Here is an 18,381-nt window from a genome sequence, read left to right on the forward strand (position 1 = left end):
TTCTCCAAGGCCCAAGATAACTCGGCAGTAAAGTGTCACGTCCCCTATACGGAGTGTTTGTGCTCAGAATGATTTCTAACTTCAGACGGAATTTTGCATTACATACACAATGACATTGAGAAGCAAGTCCTCTTTACATCAACAATAACATTCATTTAATTCAATTGAATCATAATAATAATAATAATAATATCTTTTATTGTCATTGCACGTCAGTGCAACGAGATTTAGTATGCAGCTTCAACCGATGAAAAAGAAAAGTAAAATAAATAAATAAGCTGTGTGTCGTGACCATCCGAGGGAGATGGTCCAGGGGAGGTGGGGGGCACTCAGCAGGGCCGGTTCAGAGCCGCTATAGCCCTTGGACGCTCTTATATAGCTCTTGGACCCTCAGGCCAAGCTCCACATTACATCCAGTTCATTGGCATGCAGGTGCAGCAGGCAATGAAGAAAGCGAATGGTATGTTAGCTTTCATTGCAAAAGGATTTGAGTATAGGAGCAGGGAGGTTCTACTGCAGTTGTACAGGGTCTTGGTGAGACCACACCTGGAGTATTGCGTACAGTTTTGGTCTCCAAATCTGAGGAAGGACATTATTGCCATAGAGGGAGTGCAGAGAAGGTTCACCAGACTGATTCCTGAGATGTCAGGACTGTCTTATGAAGAAAGACTGGATAGACTTGGTTTATACTCTCTAGAATTTAGGAGATTGAGAGAGGATCTTATAGAAACTTACAAAATTCTTAAGGGCTTGGACAGGCTGGATGCAGGAAGATTGTTCCCGATGTTGGGGAAGTCCAGGACTAGGGGTCACAGCTTAAGGATAAGGGGGAAATCCTTTAAAACTGAGATGAGAAGAACTTTTTTCACACAGAGAGTGGTGAATCTCTGGAACTCTCTGCCGCAGAGGGTAGTCGAGGCCAGTTCATTGGCTATATTTAAGAGGGAGTTAGATGTGGCCCTTGTGGCTAAGGGGATCAGAGGGTATGGAGAGAAGGCAGGTACGGGATACTGAGTTGGATGATCAGCCATAATCATATTGAATGGCGGTGCAGGCTCGAAGGGCCGAATGGCCTACTCCTGCACCTAATGTTTCTATGTTTCTATACACTCTTTAACAAACCAAAACCTCTCTAGGTGCTTCATGTGACATTATAGAACAGATTTGGACATCCAGACGCATGATGACAGATGACAAAGCTTGATCAAAGAGACGTATAAGGAGGAAGGAAGGGGGGGGGGGGGGGGGAGAAAAGGACGGAGGGGGGGGGGGGGGGAGAACAAAGGGGGAACGCATTTGTAACTTTAAGCGACCTCTATGGGTGAACATTTTGCATCCCATGCCATGGCAAGCAAGCAAAGAATTTCATTGTGATTTGTCACACATGACAATAAAGTATTCATTTCAAGTTTGTACGAGTACACCCTCAGGCCAAGCTCCACATCACATCCAACTCGACACCAAAACCTGGTGCCTTTTACATGCAGTCTCAGCTGACTTTCTGTACACGTTGCGAATCGATGCTTGTGCTTAGATACGGCAATACTTTACTGAACTGGTTTTACGCAACACCAATAAATAAATAAATAAATCACTGTACATTAAGTGATGCCATGTGGCAAGAAAGCACCACGGACATTGACCATGACTGAATCTCAACGTGCTGGAGTAACTTGTCCCCGCTGCATGAACACTGTCCTTCAACATAAAGATCCATAGAAAGTCCCAGGAAACTCTGAACCATTCCCTACCCCCCCGTACATTGAGAACAACCTTCATGAAGGCAAGCATTGATGATGAAATCCTGGAGCCTGCTGAACACCAGCAAACTGGAGGAAAACGTGAGCGTTTATGGATCACAATGTGAAATCTAGCACAAAGCTCACAAGCAACGGTTCAGCCACCACCCTGACTCTATTGTACAGTGTATGGGGTAGGGTATTAAACCTCCACCCAATTGCAGACATTGGACTAGGTCTATGGAACTGGTGCTCTGAGAACTGTATGCTGAGAACTGTATTCTGCATTCTGTATCTTTCCTTTGCAAAATCAATTGTATTTATGTCGAATATCATCTCATCTGAATGGACACCATGCAAAACAAAAGTGTTTCTCTGTATTTCAGCCCATGTGGCAATGATAAAGGTACACCTAAGCTATCTATCTGATGAAGGGTCTCAACCCAATACATCACCCATCCCTTCTCACCGAAGATGCTGCCTGCAAAGAATTTCACCGTGACTTGTCACATGTATTCAATTCAATTCCTGCCCAGTTGCTCCAGCATTTTGTGTCCATCTTGTGAATTTATGGAATTCCCTGCCACAGAGGGCAGTGGAGGCCAAATTAAGAGAGAGGTAGAGCTCTAGGTGCTAGTGGAATCAAGGGATATGGGGAGAAGGCAGGCATGGGTTATTGATTGGGGGCGATCAGCCATGATCACAATGAATGGCGGTGCTGACTCGAAGGGCCGAAGGGTCGAAGGGCCTCCTCCTGCACCTATTTTCTATGTTTCTATCTTCGGTGTAAACCAGCATCTGCAGTTCCTTCCTAAACTATCTGTGGTGGGCATCTCACAACACTGGACACTAACACCCAAAGATGTCTCTCAAGATTCTACCAAAGGCACAGTCAGGTCATAAGGAATAGGAGTAGAATTAGGACATTCAGCCCATCATCTACTCCACCATTCAATCATGGCTGATATATCTCTCCCTCCTGACCCCATTTTCCTGCCTTCTCTGTATAACCTCTGACACCTGTACTAATCAAGAATCTATCCATCTCTGCCTTAAAAATATCCATTGGTGGCCTCCACAGCCTTCCTTCTGTGACGATGAATTCCACAGATTCACCACCCTCTGACTAAAGACATTTCTCCTCATCTCCCACCTAAAAGAACACCCTTTAATTTTGAGGCTGTGCCCTCTGGTCCTAGATTCTCCCACTAGTGGAAACATCATCTCCACATCCACTCTATCCAAGCCTTTCACTATTCTGTACGTTTCAACGAGGTTCCCCCCCTCGTGTTTCAATTAGGTCAGCACAAGTGAACGATGAAGGCAGTGGAAGCCAAAGAAGGCAGTGGAAGCCAATTCATCGGATGTTTCCAAGAGGGAGTTAGATTTAGCTCTTAGGGCTGAAGAAATATGTGGAGAAAGCAGGAACCGGGTACTGATTTTAGATGTTCAGCTATGATCATATTGAATGGCGGTGCTAGCTCGAGGGGCCGAATGGCCTACTCCTGCACCGATTTTCTACGAACAGCACAAGTGAACCACCTATCGGCATCTTCCCCGAGGTACTTTCCCAAAGTTGACTCAGCCGACTCCAAAGGACAAACCAGAGTGTTCAGACGCCCAAAACAGAACGCTATACTCAGGGACAGAGAGACAACCATGCCAAGGATGTTCTGCAAACTTCCTTGAAAAGTGTAACAAACAACTAATCACCTGCTTTGTCAGCGGGTTTCCAAGTTCACGGTTTACGCTTTACTTTTCATTTGCAAAGATCCCACTCAACTCTGACACGAAAGCTGGCTTCGAAAATAACGCAATGTGCCAACAACTAAGTCTAGTCTTGAAACCCTTCCCCTGGGAATCAAATGCAACCGAAAAGAAGAAGGAAAAGGTTTTCCCAGCAGTAATTACTCCAGTGTTTAAGAGGGAACTGCAGATGCTGGAGAATCGAAGGTTACACAAAAAAGCTGGAGAAACTCAGCGGGTGCAGCAGCATCTATGGAGCGAAGGAAATAGGCAACGTTTCGGGCCGAAACGTTGCCTATTTCCTTCGCTCCATAGATGCTGCTGCACCCGCTGAGTTTCTCCAGCTTTTTTGTGTAATTACTCCAGTGTTGTGCTGCACCACCGGGGATTGCTGTAGGCAGCGGGAAGGCGGGATCACTAGTGACAGAGATTAAACTCTGGAATGAATCTATGTCCAGGAACGGGGGCGAGACGTGTAACTCGTCACAAAGCAACACTGCCCTCTCTGTTCCCTGCAGCATTCAGACAGGTGTTGCCTTACCCGTTTCACCCAACGCCTTGCGTTGGACGAGCGGTGAACGGATCCCCTTCTTCTTTATGGCAACTCTCCTGAAGTCTTGCTGCATGGTGGCGACGAGTCCCGGTCCCTGTCCCGACCCCGGGGCAAGGCTCACTCAACTCTGCCGCAAGGAGCCACACACTCGCGTTCACAATAACAAGCAGAGTCGGCGAATAGTTCACATAGTGTCGGCGCCCACTCGCTCTCTCGCTCTCCCGCCCGCTGCTACTGCTACTACTACAGCTACTGTAGCGCTCTGGACACTGGCGCCACTGGACACACGCCCTGTCAATCACTGGGAACCCCGCCCTCCTCACTCAGGTAACCACGCCCCCTTCACCAGGTAACCCCACCCCCTTCACTCAGGTAACCCCGCCCTCCTCACCCAGGTAACCCCACCCCCTTCACCAGGTAACCCCACCCCCTCACCAGGTAACCCCACCCCCTCACTCCACCCCACCCCCTTCACCAGGTAACCCCCCCCCCTCACTCAGGTAACTCCGCCCTCCTCACTCAGGTAACCCCGCCCCCCTCACTCAGGTAACCCCGCCCCCCTCACTCAGGTAAACTCCACCCCCTTCACCAGGTAACCACACCCCCTTCACCAGGTAACCCCGCCCCCCTCACTCAGGTAACCACACCCCCTCCTCACTCAGGTAAACCCCGCCCTGCTCACCAGGTAACCCCGCCCCCTTCACCAGGTAACCCCGCCCTCCTCACCAGGTAACCCACCCCCTTCACCAGGTAAACCACGCCCCCTTCACCAGGTAACCCTGCCTTCCTCACTCAGGTAACCCCACCCCCTTCACCAGGTAACCACACCCCCTTCACCAGGTAACCACCCCCTTCACCAGGTAACCACACCCCCTCACTCAGATAACCACACTCCCTACACCCAGGTAACCACATAACCCCGCCCTCCTCACTCAGGTAACCCCGCCCTCCTCACTCAGGTAACTCCACCCCCTTCACATCTTCTTGCGTATGGCGTGCACAGCCTAAAGTTGTAGGACAACTTGTTCTATTTGATCTTACTTGATTGTGCACGCCGGGTCGATTGCATTCGTCGAAACAGGGGGGACCACGTGAAGGTTGCAATCTCCCTCCCCGCCCCTTCACTCAGGTAACCCCACCCCCTCACTCAGATAACCACACTCCCTACACCCAGGTAATCCCACCCCATCACACTCAGGTAACTCCTCCCAATCGCTCAGGTATCCTTATGCCCCTGTCCCACTTAGGAAATCTGAACGGAAACCTGAACGGAAACCTCTGGAGACTTTGCGCCCCACCCAAGGTTTCCGTGCGGTTTCCGGAGGCTGCAGGTGGTTGTCGGAGGTTGCAGGTAGTGGAGACTGACAAAAACCTCCGGGAACTGCACGGAAACCTTGGGTGGGGCCCAGAGTCGCCAGAGGTTTCCGTTCAGGTTTCCTAAATGGGACAGGGGCATAACCCTCTTCATTCAGGTGTCCACCACTTCACTCAGGTAGCCCTGCCCCTTCACCAGGAAACCCCACCCACCCCTTCAGATAACTCCACCCCGCCAGGTAGCCCCATCCCTTCTGCCAGGAGCCCCTCCCCTTCACTCAGGTAACTCCACCCCTTCACTCAGGTAAGTCCATCACTACAGATAACAACCCTTATACCAGTTAATTGTCCCTACCACCAGGTAATAACACCCCACCTGGTCAGGTAACCCCACCCCTTCACTCAGGTAACTCCACTCCTTCCACCAGGTTTCCCCCAACCTGCTTTGGTAGCCCCACCCCTCCTCAAGGTAGCCGCGCCCCTCTCCACCTGGTATCCCCCCCTATACTCAGGTAACCCCACTGCTTCGCTCAAGTAACCCTGCCCTCTCTGCCAGGTAACCCCTGATCCTTCACTCAGGTGGCTCCACCCACCCACTCAGGCAGCTCCTCCCCTTGGCTCAGGTAACCCAACTCCCTTCACTCGGGTAACCCCACACATTCACTCAGGTAACTCTATCCCTACAGTTAAACCTCACCATTCCACCAGGTAACCCCCCCCCCACCTGCACAGGTAGCTCCACCCCTCTCTACCAGGTAACCCATCATCTTTTCTCAGGTAACCCCACTCCTACACTCAGGTTACCCCACCCCTTCACTCAGGTAACCCCACCCCTTTGCTCAGGTAGCTCCGCCTCCTACACCAGGTAGACCCATCCCATCACTCGGGTAACCCCACCCACCGGCTCAGGTAAACCCGCACCCTCCACCTGGAGCCCCTCCCAGTCACTCAGGCAGCTCTGCCGCCTCCACCAGGTGAACCCTCCTTCCCTCAGGTAGACCTCACCCATCGCCCCAGGTAGCACTGCTCCCTCCACCAGGTGAACCCGCATCCTACTCCAGGTGACCCCGCTCCTTTGCCCAGGTAAGCCTGCCCACACGTACGCTCAGGTATCCACTTTCTGTCCTCCAGGTTACCTCCTCCACCTGCTAGCCCTTCAAAAATGAAAATAAATGACACTAGCTTTTTATTCAATTTTTGCTAGTTACTTGAGGAATAAACGTAAGTACTTGGTCGTGCTAACTGTTCCAAAGTCCAAATAGAAGATTTAAAAAAAGTACAGCATAGGGACAGGACCTTTGACTCATATAGTCTGTGCTGAATATGATGCCAAGATAAGCTAACGTCTCTCTGCACATGATCCATGTCCCTCCATTCCCTGCACATCAATGTGACCATCTAAAAGCCTCTTAAACACCACTATAGTATCTTACCAGCGCTAGCGACCCGGTTCAATCCTGACCTCAGGTGCTGTCTGTGCGGAGTTTGCACGTTCTTCCCATGGCCATAAGGGGTTTCCTTTGGGCCACAGGGATTTCTTCCCACATCCCAAAGACATGCTGGTCTGTAGGTTAATTGACCTCTGTAAATCGACCTTAGTGGAGATGTGGGATAGAACTAGTGATAACGGCTGATCAATGGTCGGCGTGGTCGATGGGTTGAAGGGCCTGTTTCTATGCTGTATCTCTAAACTAAAACTAAACCAACCCTGGCAACGCATTCCTGGCATCCATCACACTCTGTGTAAAAAAAGTTGCCCTGCACATCTCTTTTAATCTTTCCCTCTCTCATCTTAAAGCCATGCTTATGGAAAGCAGGTATAGAACCTTCATAGAGGGTAATGGCTGTCAAGGTATAGGTTGTTCCACCAGGTGATATGACTACTCGGGTGAGATTGAAGGCAGTTTACATTAAGGAAATGCAGATGAATGGCAATAGATAAGCTTTTGAAATCTTTATTCAGGCATGGTTATTGGTAGCTGACAATACACAATAGGTGCAGGAGTAGGCCATTCGGCCCTTCGAGCCAGCACCGCCATTCAGTGTGATCACGGCTGATCATCCCCAATCAGCTCCCCGTTCCTGCCTTCTCCCCATATCCCCTGACTCCGCTGATAAACATATACATTCATAAGTTCATGAGACATAGGAGCAGAATTAGGCCTTTCGGCCCATCGAGTCTGTTCCGCCACTTGATCATGGCTCATCTATTTTCCCCCTCTTAACCCCATGCTTCTGCCTGCCCCCATACCCTTTGACACCCTCATTAAACAAGAACCTTTCAATCTTTCTTTAAAAATACCCAATGTCAGCTTCTGTGGAGAATATAGAGATGTGACATTTTGGGCCATCTTCAACCCTGACCCAAAACGTCACCAATCTATGTTCTCCAGAGATGCTGCCTGACCCGCTGAGTTACTCCAGCACTGTGTGCCTTCTTTTGTACACCAGCATCTGCAGTTCCTTGTTTCGCAATGTTACATTGTTTGGTCATTTTAACATGTACCAATTGAAGTGATGGCTTTATCAATTTCAATGGCCATCCATGGTGAAACTAGTGACATTAAGAGACAATGGTGTCTGATTACTTCAGGGTGGTTACATGGAAATTTTTTTTTCCAATGACAGCTTTTTCTCTGCTTGTCAATTTTCAAAATAACTTGTAAGTGATTCTCTTGTTCAAAATCGGGTTATTAACCAATTCACCATTACAGCAGGACGACCTTTATTTTGAAGCATTTGTGCATTTCAACAAATGGTGGGAGAGTATAGAACTAGAGGTCGTAGCTTTGGAATTAAAGGATGTTTCTGTAAGAAGGAGATTAAGAATTTCTTTAGTCAGTGGGTGGTGAATATGTGGAACTCTTTTCCACAGAAGGCTGTGGGGGCCAAGTCAATGGATATTTTTAAGGCAGAGATAGATAGATTCTTGATTAGTACGGGTGTGACTGGTTATGGGGAGAAGGCAGGAGAATGGGGTTAGGAAGGAAAGATAGATCAGCCATGGTGGAGGCCGGTTCTATGGATACTTTCAGGAGAGAGTTAGATAGGGCTCTTAAAGATAGCGGAGTCAGGGGATATGTGGAGAAGGCAGGAACGGGGTATTGATTGGGGATGATTAGCCATGATCACATTGAATGGTGGTGCTGACTCAAAGGGCCGAATGGCCTACTCCTGCATCTATTATCTATGATTGAATGGTGGAGTAGACTTGATGGGCCGAATGGCCTAATTCTGCTCCTATTACTTATGACATAATAAAGCTTTGAAAAGGCTAACCTTCGCATGTACACATTCTCACAGCTTTTTCCCCAGGATCTGGAACCTCTCTATTTGATATCTGCAATTTCAGTTAGGCAGGAAGAGTCTGAAGAAGGGTTTCGGCCCGAAAGGTTGCCTATCTCCTTCGCTCCATAGATGCTGCTGCACCCGCCGAGTTTCTCCAGCATTTTTGTCTACCTTCGATTTTCCAGCATCTGCAGTTCCTTCTTAAACACAAGAGTTTCACATTTATTTGGTATTTATTCACATTTATTAACAGCAATACGAAGGGATATGTGTAGGAAGGAACTGCTGATACTGGTTTATACTGAAGATAGATACAAAATGCTGAAGTAACTCAGCTGGTCAGCATCACTAGAGACAAGGAATAGGTGATTAATTTGGGTCGGAATCCTTCTTCAGATATATGTAAATGCTGGCATGTGGGACTAGCATAGATGGGTCACTTTGGTCGGCATGGGCAAGTTGGGCTGAATGACTCTGTGCTGTATGACTCTATGGTGGTACATATTATTGCAACCTTCCCTCCATGTCACTTCAGTATTAATTTAATGATCACTGGTGAGTCATTGCCTTTCTTTCAGGGCTGTGTAAACTAACCATTACTCATGAATACAAAAGACTTGGAACTCACCTTTATGTACAATAGCCGAGTTCTTTCCATCAGTTCCTGATAGAGTAAAAATCCTTTAATTACAGCTATCGGGCATTATAACATGGATTTTATATTTTCATTTCTGTAAAGTCACTCATGAACATAGACATTGACGGGAATTGCTGTTGACAGTACAAAATAATCAGGAGCTAGGGGAGGCTCTGACTGGCTGGGTTGTTACTCCATTTAATGTTAGAGCAGCAATTTTGGGTGGCACGGTGGCGCAGCGGTAGAGTTGCTGCCTCATGGCCCTGTCCCACGGTACGAGTTCATTCCAAGAGCTCTCCCGAGTTTAAAAAAAAATCAAACTCGTGGTATGCACGGAGAATGAACGTAGCGGGTACGTCGGAGCTCGGGGACGTCTCTCAGCGGCTCGTAACGCTAACGGCAGGTACTCGGGAAGACTCGCGAATGGCAGGTAAGCACGGGAAGACTCGTGAAGATTTTTCAACATGTTGAAAAATGTCCACGAGAGCCCCGAGTACCGACGAGCGGCCATTACCGTAAATCTCCGAGTTCGAATCAGGGCGAACTCGGGAGAGCTCTTGGAATGAACTCGTACCGTGGGACATGGCCATCACACCCGGGTTCGATCCTGACTATGGGAGCTCTCTGTACGGAGTTTGCATGATCTCCCTGTGATCTCTGTGTGGGTTTTCTCCGGGTGCGCTGGTTTGCTCCCCACACTGCAAAGACGTACAGGTCTGGCTTAAAAAAAATTGTAAATTGTCCCTAGTGTGTAGGATAGTGTTAGTGTACGGGGTGATCGCTGATCGGCACGGACTCGGTGGGCCTGTTACCACGCTGTATCTCTAAATTAAACTAAGCGGAGTGTAATGAAGAAATACATAACCAGTAGGGTTATGGTATTGGGTTTATATATTAGTAAACATAAAAGAAGCATTCAGAAAGATAAGGATTGAGCCACATAGTCACAGAATTTGCGATTATTGGAGTCAGCAGTACATTGTTTGGGAGTTGTGTGAGTATGTGATCAAACTGCAGACTTTTGCAGCCACGTTGCATTGTTTTGCATCTTGCTATCAAGATTTAGATTTAGATTTAGATTTAGATTCCTTTATTGTCATTCAGACCTTTCGGTCTGAACGAAATGATGTTGCCTGCAGTCATACACAGAACCAATAAGAGCAAAACATACAATAACCACAAATTAAACATCCACCACAGTGAGTTCACCAAGCACATCCTCACTGTGATGGAGGCAAAGTCTTAGTCAAGGCTGGTTGACATCTTGGAGCTTGGCAAGATTCATCTTAAACTGAGTTGCACCAGTATGAAATAAAGGTGCGGTCACATGTGGGAACATTAATGAAACTCATTTGGGTGGATGCTTCCATTCCTGGAGGTTGCTGGAGCATTTCCGAGTGGATATGCCATTGTCTGTTGGTTTTACTGACACAGCACAACAGACAGAAAACCAAAGTATTACCTCTGGAGAGAAGGAATAGGTGAGGTTTCGGGTCGAGACCCTTCTTCAGACTCGACCCGAAACGTTACCCATTCCTTCTCTCCAGAGATGCTGCCTGTCCCGCTGAGTTACTCCAGCATTTTGTGTCTATCTTCGATTTAAACCAGCATCTGCAGTTCGTTCCTACACACAGTATTACCAACCCAGTCCTGAACAGCTATCCACCTCACTGGTGACCCTCGGACCATCCTTGATCTAACTTTGCGGGCTTTACCTTGCACTAAACGTTATTCCCTCATCGTGTATCTACACAATGTAAACAGCTCGATTGCAAACATGGATTGTCTTTCTGCTGACTGGATAGCATGCAACAAAAGCTTTTCACTGTACCTCGGTCCACGTGACAATAAACTAAACTAATGACTATTATAGTGAGATCAAGAAAGGGGAGGAAGGTGTCAGAGATGGTCCAAGAGAATTCCAGAAAGTTTTGAGTCATAACTTTGTTTAAAAAGACCTAAGAATACAAAGCTTAGTCAGGTTAACACTAAACCACGATTTATCGGTCATGACGAGGAAAACTAACATTATAGTTATCACGAAACAGGTGACTTTATATAACGTGTATAGTACGTATTATATATTATACATATGTAATATATGTACTTTATATTAAATGTGCATTACGCATTTTTCTAAGACAAAGCCTTTGAAGCCTTCAGCAATTCAATAATATTCTACTAAAACAAACATTATCAAATAGCTAACACTGCAAAAAAAATTATTTCCAGCATGTCCATCCCATCGAGAATAATGCTGATTCCCCACCATACAAAGTACAATTAAAACACAAAACACTTTGGCTGGTGAATCTGTGGAATTCTTTGCCACAGAAGGTTGTGGAGGCCAAACAGTGGGTATTTTTAAGGCAGAGATAGATAGGTTCTTAATTGGTACGGGTGTCAGGGGTTATGGGGAGAAGGCAGGAGAATGGGGTAAGGAGGGAGAGATAGATCCGCCATGATTGGATGGCGGAGTGGACTTGATGGGCTGAATGGCCTAATTCTACTCCTATCACTTATGTCTTTACTTGTGCTCTAACACCAGGATAAGCTCTCAACCAAGAAAACCAACTCAAAGCCAAAGTATCTAAACAGATTATACAAACTTGTGCTAAGGACAATAACAAACTCCAAATGCAATAATGAGCTACCTACATGTTATCAAGCAGATATAAACTGATGGTGTAGATGCAAGTATAACATTGGGATTATTAAGTGGACACGTCCACTGGTGTTTCGTTGAGTTAGGCCCACAACACAAATTAACATCGGCACCTTCAAACATTGCATGAGTGTGCGTACACGAGAGCTGAACCCATCCTGTCCTGATCCTACGACAGAGCTGGTACTTCAGGCATTGACCCTTGTTGAAAGTTAATCAAAGTGGAACACAAGACTATTCACCGATGCAAGCCTGATAAATATCTGTATTCAAGACAGAGTTAGTTATAGCTCTTAGGGCTAAAGGAATCAAGGGATATGGAGAGAAAGCAGGAACGGGGTACTGATTCTGGATGATCAGACATGATCATATTGAATGGCGGTGCTGGCTCGAAGGGCCGAATGGCCTACTCCTGCACCTATTGTCTTTTTCTAATATATCCCCGCTTCCGTTTTTATTAGTGGAAAGCAATCTTACCTGTCAGATCAACAATGAATCACGTAGTCGGGCTTTGAGTTTGTGAGCTGAGATTGTATCGCAGGCCATAATACAAGGACTGCTGAACTACGAGTCTTTCATTCACACTGTTCATTCAATGATGGTTTATCATTGAATGCAGTGGCTTTGATAGATAAATGGTATGATGATAGATACTGTAGGTAGCATAGTGATAGACAGATAGCACGGTGTCACTGCATTAGCTGCAATGATTAAATCACTTTCCCACTTTCGTAGTCGAAAGAACAACAGGGACCTGGCGTGGGAGGACTGCTGTGAGGGAGGGGTGGGGAGAACAAAGGGGGACCTGGCATCGATACTTTGTAACTTGCTAAGCGCCCTTTATGTGGCGATTATTTGCATACCTTGGATATGCAAGCAAAGAATTTTCACTGTGGCTTGTCACGTGACAAAAAAATATTAATTCAAAACATTCATTCATATTTCTCCTTCAAACAACATCAGATTAACTGCTTGCCATTGATATTTATGAGATTCTGTTGTGTAAAATTGTTTTTAATTTAACTAAATTTCACAGTTATTCTTTGCATTTTTTAATACCTTATGAGATGCAACTTGACACAAGTCTTTGGCAGCACATTCCACAGGGTTGTAGTTTAAATTAAAAACTTGGTAAATACCAGCATAATATAACCAGCAGGGGCGCCGGAGAAATGGCCACCCCTGCCGGCAGTCTGTTCGTTATTTTCTCCTTACCTTCCCGGAGATGTGATCGTTTTTCGGATCACATTCTCCGGGCTCAGCGGCCTACCATCGCTGGAGCTGGGAGCCGCCTCGGACTATCGTGTGCCACCATCAAGGGCTCGCAGTGTCGGGAGAGGCTGAGCCGGGAGCTCCAATGCCGCAGAAGGTTCGCCTGGCGCGGGTGAGCTGACATCCTCTCCATGCAGGAGCTGAACGCCTCGACGCGGAGAGCCCGAACGCCGCCGACAACGGGAGTTAAGATCGTCCCGTCAACGGAGGGCTCGAGGCCCCCGACCGAGGAAGAACAAAGGAAGAGACAAACTTTATTTCGCCTTCCATCACAGTGAGGAATGTGTAGGAGTCACTGCGGTGGATGTTCATGTTAAAATGTGTTTTTGAGTGATCTGTTGCTTTTAATCGTATGACTGACCTGGCCAGTGAAATTCCTCGTATGTTGCAAAACAAACTTGGCGAATAAAATCTGATTCTTATTCTGATTGTAATCTGTGAATTTAGGCAAACATCCCATGTATTTATTAGTTTGAGAAATCATCTGGGTTCACTTGGATTATGAATGTTTTTCTTTCCTTGCTGCGATAGATCGCTGTGGTGCTGCTTTCCTCTTATGATATTGAATTCTGACGATTGAAAGTGCAACTCACACAGCGCCTCTTTAATGAGCCGACAGACGCACATAAAGACAGGATCACAAGAAACAAACTGTCTCCTCTTTATTGGAAACAATAATACATTACACTGTTTTATGTTGCTTTTTAAGAAATAATTTAAAAACAGATAAATTGCTTTTGTTTTTCATCTCTGAAGCTTTTCAGTAGCCTCTTCACCGTCTCAAGGGCAGAAATGGGCAGCCTAGCCATTTGACCCACATCCACTCAATAAAGGAGACAGCTTTTGCTCCAGATTTGTGTTTCCAAATCGATCAAAGGGTTCTCAGGCTGATTTTGCTTTTCACCCTACGACAGGTTTAATTTCAAACTAGGTCACACAAAAAAGGAGCCAATTTCAAAGCTGGGAATCATAGATTGTCTCATAAACAATATACACAGTAATATAGGAATTCATTTCTTTTTTTTAGTACAAAGTAATACGTCCATTACATGTTTTGTAAACCAAGGGGAAGAAATCCAACAGTTGTACACAGACCAGATTCAAACACACTAAATTCAAAGGATCAATCCACTAATACCATTCCTAAATTCTACCAATCAACCAAATAGTTACTGTACATTTCAAATTACAAACTTCAGTAAGGGAGATGAATATTTTATGAAGCTGAGCGTGAAGAATATGGAAGTGTAAAAATTTATTTGACATCAGCCCAGCCAGGACAGGATGTACCATCAACTTCTCTGCACTTTTAGACAATGTGTATTAGACAATTCTTTTGAAGAAAAGTATTTTCTTTTGAAGATTTCTTTTTAAGAATAGTTAAACAAATAGCTGCTTTTCAGGTAGTTAGCACATGCAAATTTAAACTCATGACTTTATTGACATTGCAAAAAGGCACAAAATAGGCATGGAACAAATAATGTTATAAAGAAAAAAAATCACTTCTGTAATTATAGTTCAGACTTCAGGTATTCTGTGTTGGAACAGAAAATGACCGCAGATTGACTTCTGCAATGTAGATGGGCAATAATGCAATGACATTTTGGCCTGGAGGCTATCACATAGGTAAACAAATTCTCTGAGAGTTTGGACAGAGTTGACCAAAGCAGAGTTCAAATGCAAGGCAGCGTTTGACTCTTCCACTTAAGTGACTTCGATCAGGTCAAACTCAGTTCCAGCATAGAAACTATTGAAGCCTGAATAGATGCCATTTCAAGATAGACAGCTTTTTGGTCTACCTTAAGATGACATCAGTGCTTTTAACACCTGGAGATCTGTCAAATGTTCATCTCCACTGACCTGAGAATCATAGCATACGTTAAGGTGTAATCTATCTACCAAACTACCTCTGGTTTTGTGTTGAAGTACATATCACAACATGGTTTTATTTCCAATGAAGGCAACCGTTACAATACATGTTTCATATAACAATGTCCCCCAAAACAGCCGACTTCACACTGAACGATGATTTAGAAGACTACCGAGATTTTAACCTCTCCTTTTCTGAATATGGCTGAATTTAATGACAATACCACTAAATCAAAGATTCTCGTGGTATTGCAAGTTTTCTTGCTACTAAGTGCAATCTCGTGTCTACACTTGGATAGGGTAGAGTGTACATTGACCACGAAATAAGACTTTAATTCTGGTTCACAGGTGTTGCTGTGACTTTGCTTATCTCATATTTTAGCCACATGTTTTCTTTGTAAATTTGACCCAGCTTCAGTATGCATCTCAGAGCATGTTTAGTACGAGCCATTCTTTGGGGAAAGCTATTTTCTGTTTGCTGGTCTAACAGATCAGAAAACTCATTTTGCAAGAGAGGAAGATTTAAAATCTACCAAGGTTCTTATAAAGACACTCATGGTATTAAACCAAAGGCAAATGTGAGGGATAGCCTGTGTGTTTGCTCATGTAGTTTACTTATGACTTTTACCCAATGGGCTATGAATGGGGGACCCTGAAGCAGAGGTCAGGAGAGTGTGTGTGTTCGGCACATGTTCTGTCCATTGTGGAATTCTGATTGGCTTTACACTGACAAGTGAGAGAAGCAACTTTATTTTTAAGGAAAATTAAATAAGCACCTGTCGAAAATGTAATACCTTGACAGGCCAAGTAAAATGGCACCATTTTGATGGAGTATACTGTTGTTATAGAAACATAGAAAATAGGTGCAGGAGTAGGCCATTCGGCCCTTCGAGCCAGCACCGCCTTATCTTTCCAGACAGACAATATTGCAGCGAATTACTAGCTAGATCAGGCTGTTCTGTGAAAAAGGAGACTTGTCTGTTTGGATTCAATTTGTCTTCTAAAGTTTTCAAGTATATTTTATACACAAGAACTCAATATTTAAGGCTAAAATCTTAATCGATCAGATCGCAAAGTTTAAAAAAAAAATCATTATTCTGGATGGCCTCAAAACTTAAACCTTTACAATGTTAAAAAGTGGTGATAGTGCAAAATAAAAAGGTTCAAATTAGAAGCTCGCAGACATTTAAATAGTTTTCAGCAATGAAAAGGAGACACAAAACAAAATGTTGTCATATTTTTCAAGACATTTCTCACAACTCGTAGTTGTATAGATTTTTGTTGTTGCCAGTGTTCATGTGAGACACTGAGTTTGTGTGTTTGTGATTGTACATTCATAAGGCAGTGATGCATACATTATACAACCTGCTGTTGTCTGCGCTGTCTATTCTCAGTCTCCACCCTTGGATGCAAGGTAGTTTTATAGCAACAATGAGCAAAACCGCAAAATAATATTGGTTTACAAGAACTCACGGAAAGTGAACAGAGGAGCTTTTTTAGAATACAACAAGGTAAGAGGGGCCAGGGCAGATGTATATATTTAAAAAACGATACTATAATTAAAAAAACAAAATCACACACACACACACACACACACCATAATAGTCTCATTTAAGACCAGAATGGAGTCCTCATTAAATAACACATTAAAAATGCTACATCTGTTATGGAAAGGCTGAGATGATATATCTGGAGCTGCTGATTTTCTCTGTGCTAGTACAAGATCAACATGTCCAAAGCAGAATTGGGAATGACACTTGCCTAGTATGGATTGCTTGGCCAACCCTGAGAACTAAACAGCACTCTGGCGAAGCACAACTGTTGCAACATGACTGATAATTGAAACCATAAACTGAAACTGTTTTTTTGCGGGGGGGTGGGGGGTGAAGAAAGAAGATGAGGCAAATCAAGTCCTTGCTCCATTCTCAACGTGTTCATTTCCTGCAAGAGTTCTTGAGCTAGCTGGGAAGGATTGGCGATGGGTTTGTGGTACATGGGCTGATCGATCACCAATTGAAGTTTCCCAATTGGGATATTGATCACCAATTACAGAAGCATCAACATCCAAGACAAGTAATTAGATCATTTCTAAAAGTAATCCTTACTGTAAAGTAGCAAGCAACAATATCCTCAGCTTTCTAATGTCAATATTCTCTCCTATTTAAATATTCACAAATCCAGTGTCATTGGATTCCAGAGTAATGCTGGAAAGGACATCAGTGCAGTAGTGATGTTGTATCTTTAAATGCCTTTTGTGTGCTTTTCAAATATAATATAGAAATACATTTTCCTCTGTGGCTCACATTACCAGAGAGAAACATGTAGCCCATTATCTTGTCCTGTGTGCCAGAAACATTATGCGATAGAACATTAATACTGCAATGCTTTTAGTCCTTATATTATAATATAAATGACAGGTTGGGTAATTTTTAACCACTTTGCAACATCCTGCTGTTTAGTCAAAAATATTTAACATTCCAGCTGGATACTATGGAAAATATATCCCGCTAATATATTTTGTTGGAATATAAAAATACACATGAAGTAACATAACAACAAAAATAGATTTTGTGCACAATTTTAACTTCAGTTGAATTCAGCTTGTTCTTTACACTAACATCGATGACATTTGCCCAATCCTTTGAACAACCCTGCACAGACTTTGAATTTCGTTCAACGCCAATTGATCGCAGTCCAGGCTAACTAAGGATATCCTGCCAAGGATGTTCTAGCGGTGACAGTAAAAGAGTAAACGCTATCATCATTGCTTACAAACGGATTGGGGAAAGGAATAGGATTAGAAGCTGAGAGCGATGGTGGTTGTGGTGATCAATGCTATCAACACATGGGACCAGTGACAGTAAGTACAGACTTTTCCATCATTGCTCACACACAGACTAGAAACAGCAACAGGATAGTAGCTGATGAATGGTGATTGTCATGGTCAATGCAATGGGGAGGCAAAGAAGGTAGAGTATTGGCTACAGCATTCACTTAAAGCGGGTATTTACAATTTGCCTATTCAATGCAGGTAGCTGCAAGTGGTCAGCAGAAACTTGATTTTATTTTAAAAAATGTGATATTTACCCACTGAATGCAACATAACGAGTATTCCTTTCAAGACTGATATGCTGAGGAGTATAATACACGTTTCCTGTTGCCACTTTTACTTCCCACTCTGCCCAGCTGAAGAACTGCTCAACAATTTACTGACTCAGGGTGGGTTCAAAATTTAGTGAAATCATTATTTCAATACATTTCCACTTCAAAGGTTTCTTGGCCAATCTGATGATACTGA

General features: G+C 44.5%; 1 protein-coding gene across 1 annotated transcript in view; it reads right to left on the reverse strand.

Annotated features, from left to right (window-relative positions):
* Window positions 1-4,307, reverse strand: part of fgd4a (FYVE, RhoGEF and PH domain containing 4a) — a 158,297-nt gene extending 153,990 nt beyond the window's left edge. The window contains exon 1 of the mRNA XM_055650178.1: window positions 4,027-4,307. Within this exon, the coding sequence (XP_055506153.1) occupies window positions 4,027-4,111 (85 nt within the window). The 5' untranslated portion in view covers window positions 4,112-4,307. The remainder of the gene's footprint in view (window positions 1-4,026) is intronic.
* Window positions 4,308-18,381: the final 14,074 nt, after the last annotated feature.

Source organism: Leucoraja erinacea, chromosome 19 (assembly GCF_028641065.1).
Source record: "Leucoraja erinacea ecotype New England chromosome 19, Leri_hhj_1, whole genome shotgun sequence".
Taxonomy (NCBI): Eukaryota; Metazoa; Chordata; class Chondrichthyes; order Rajiformes; family Rajidae; genus Leucoraja; species Leucoraja erinaceus.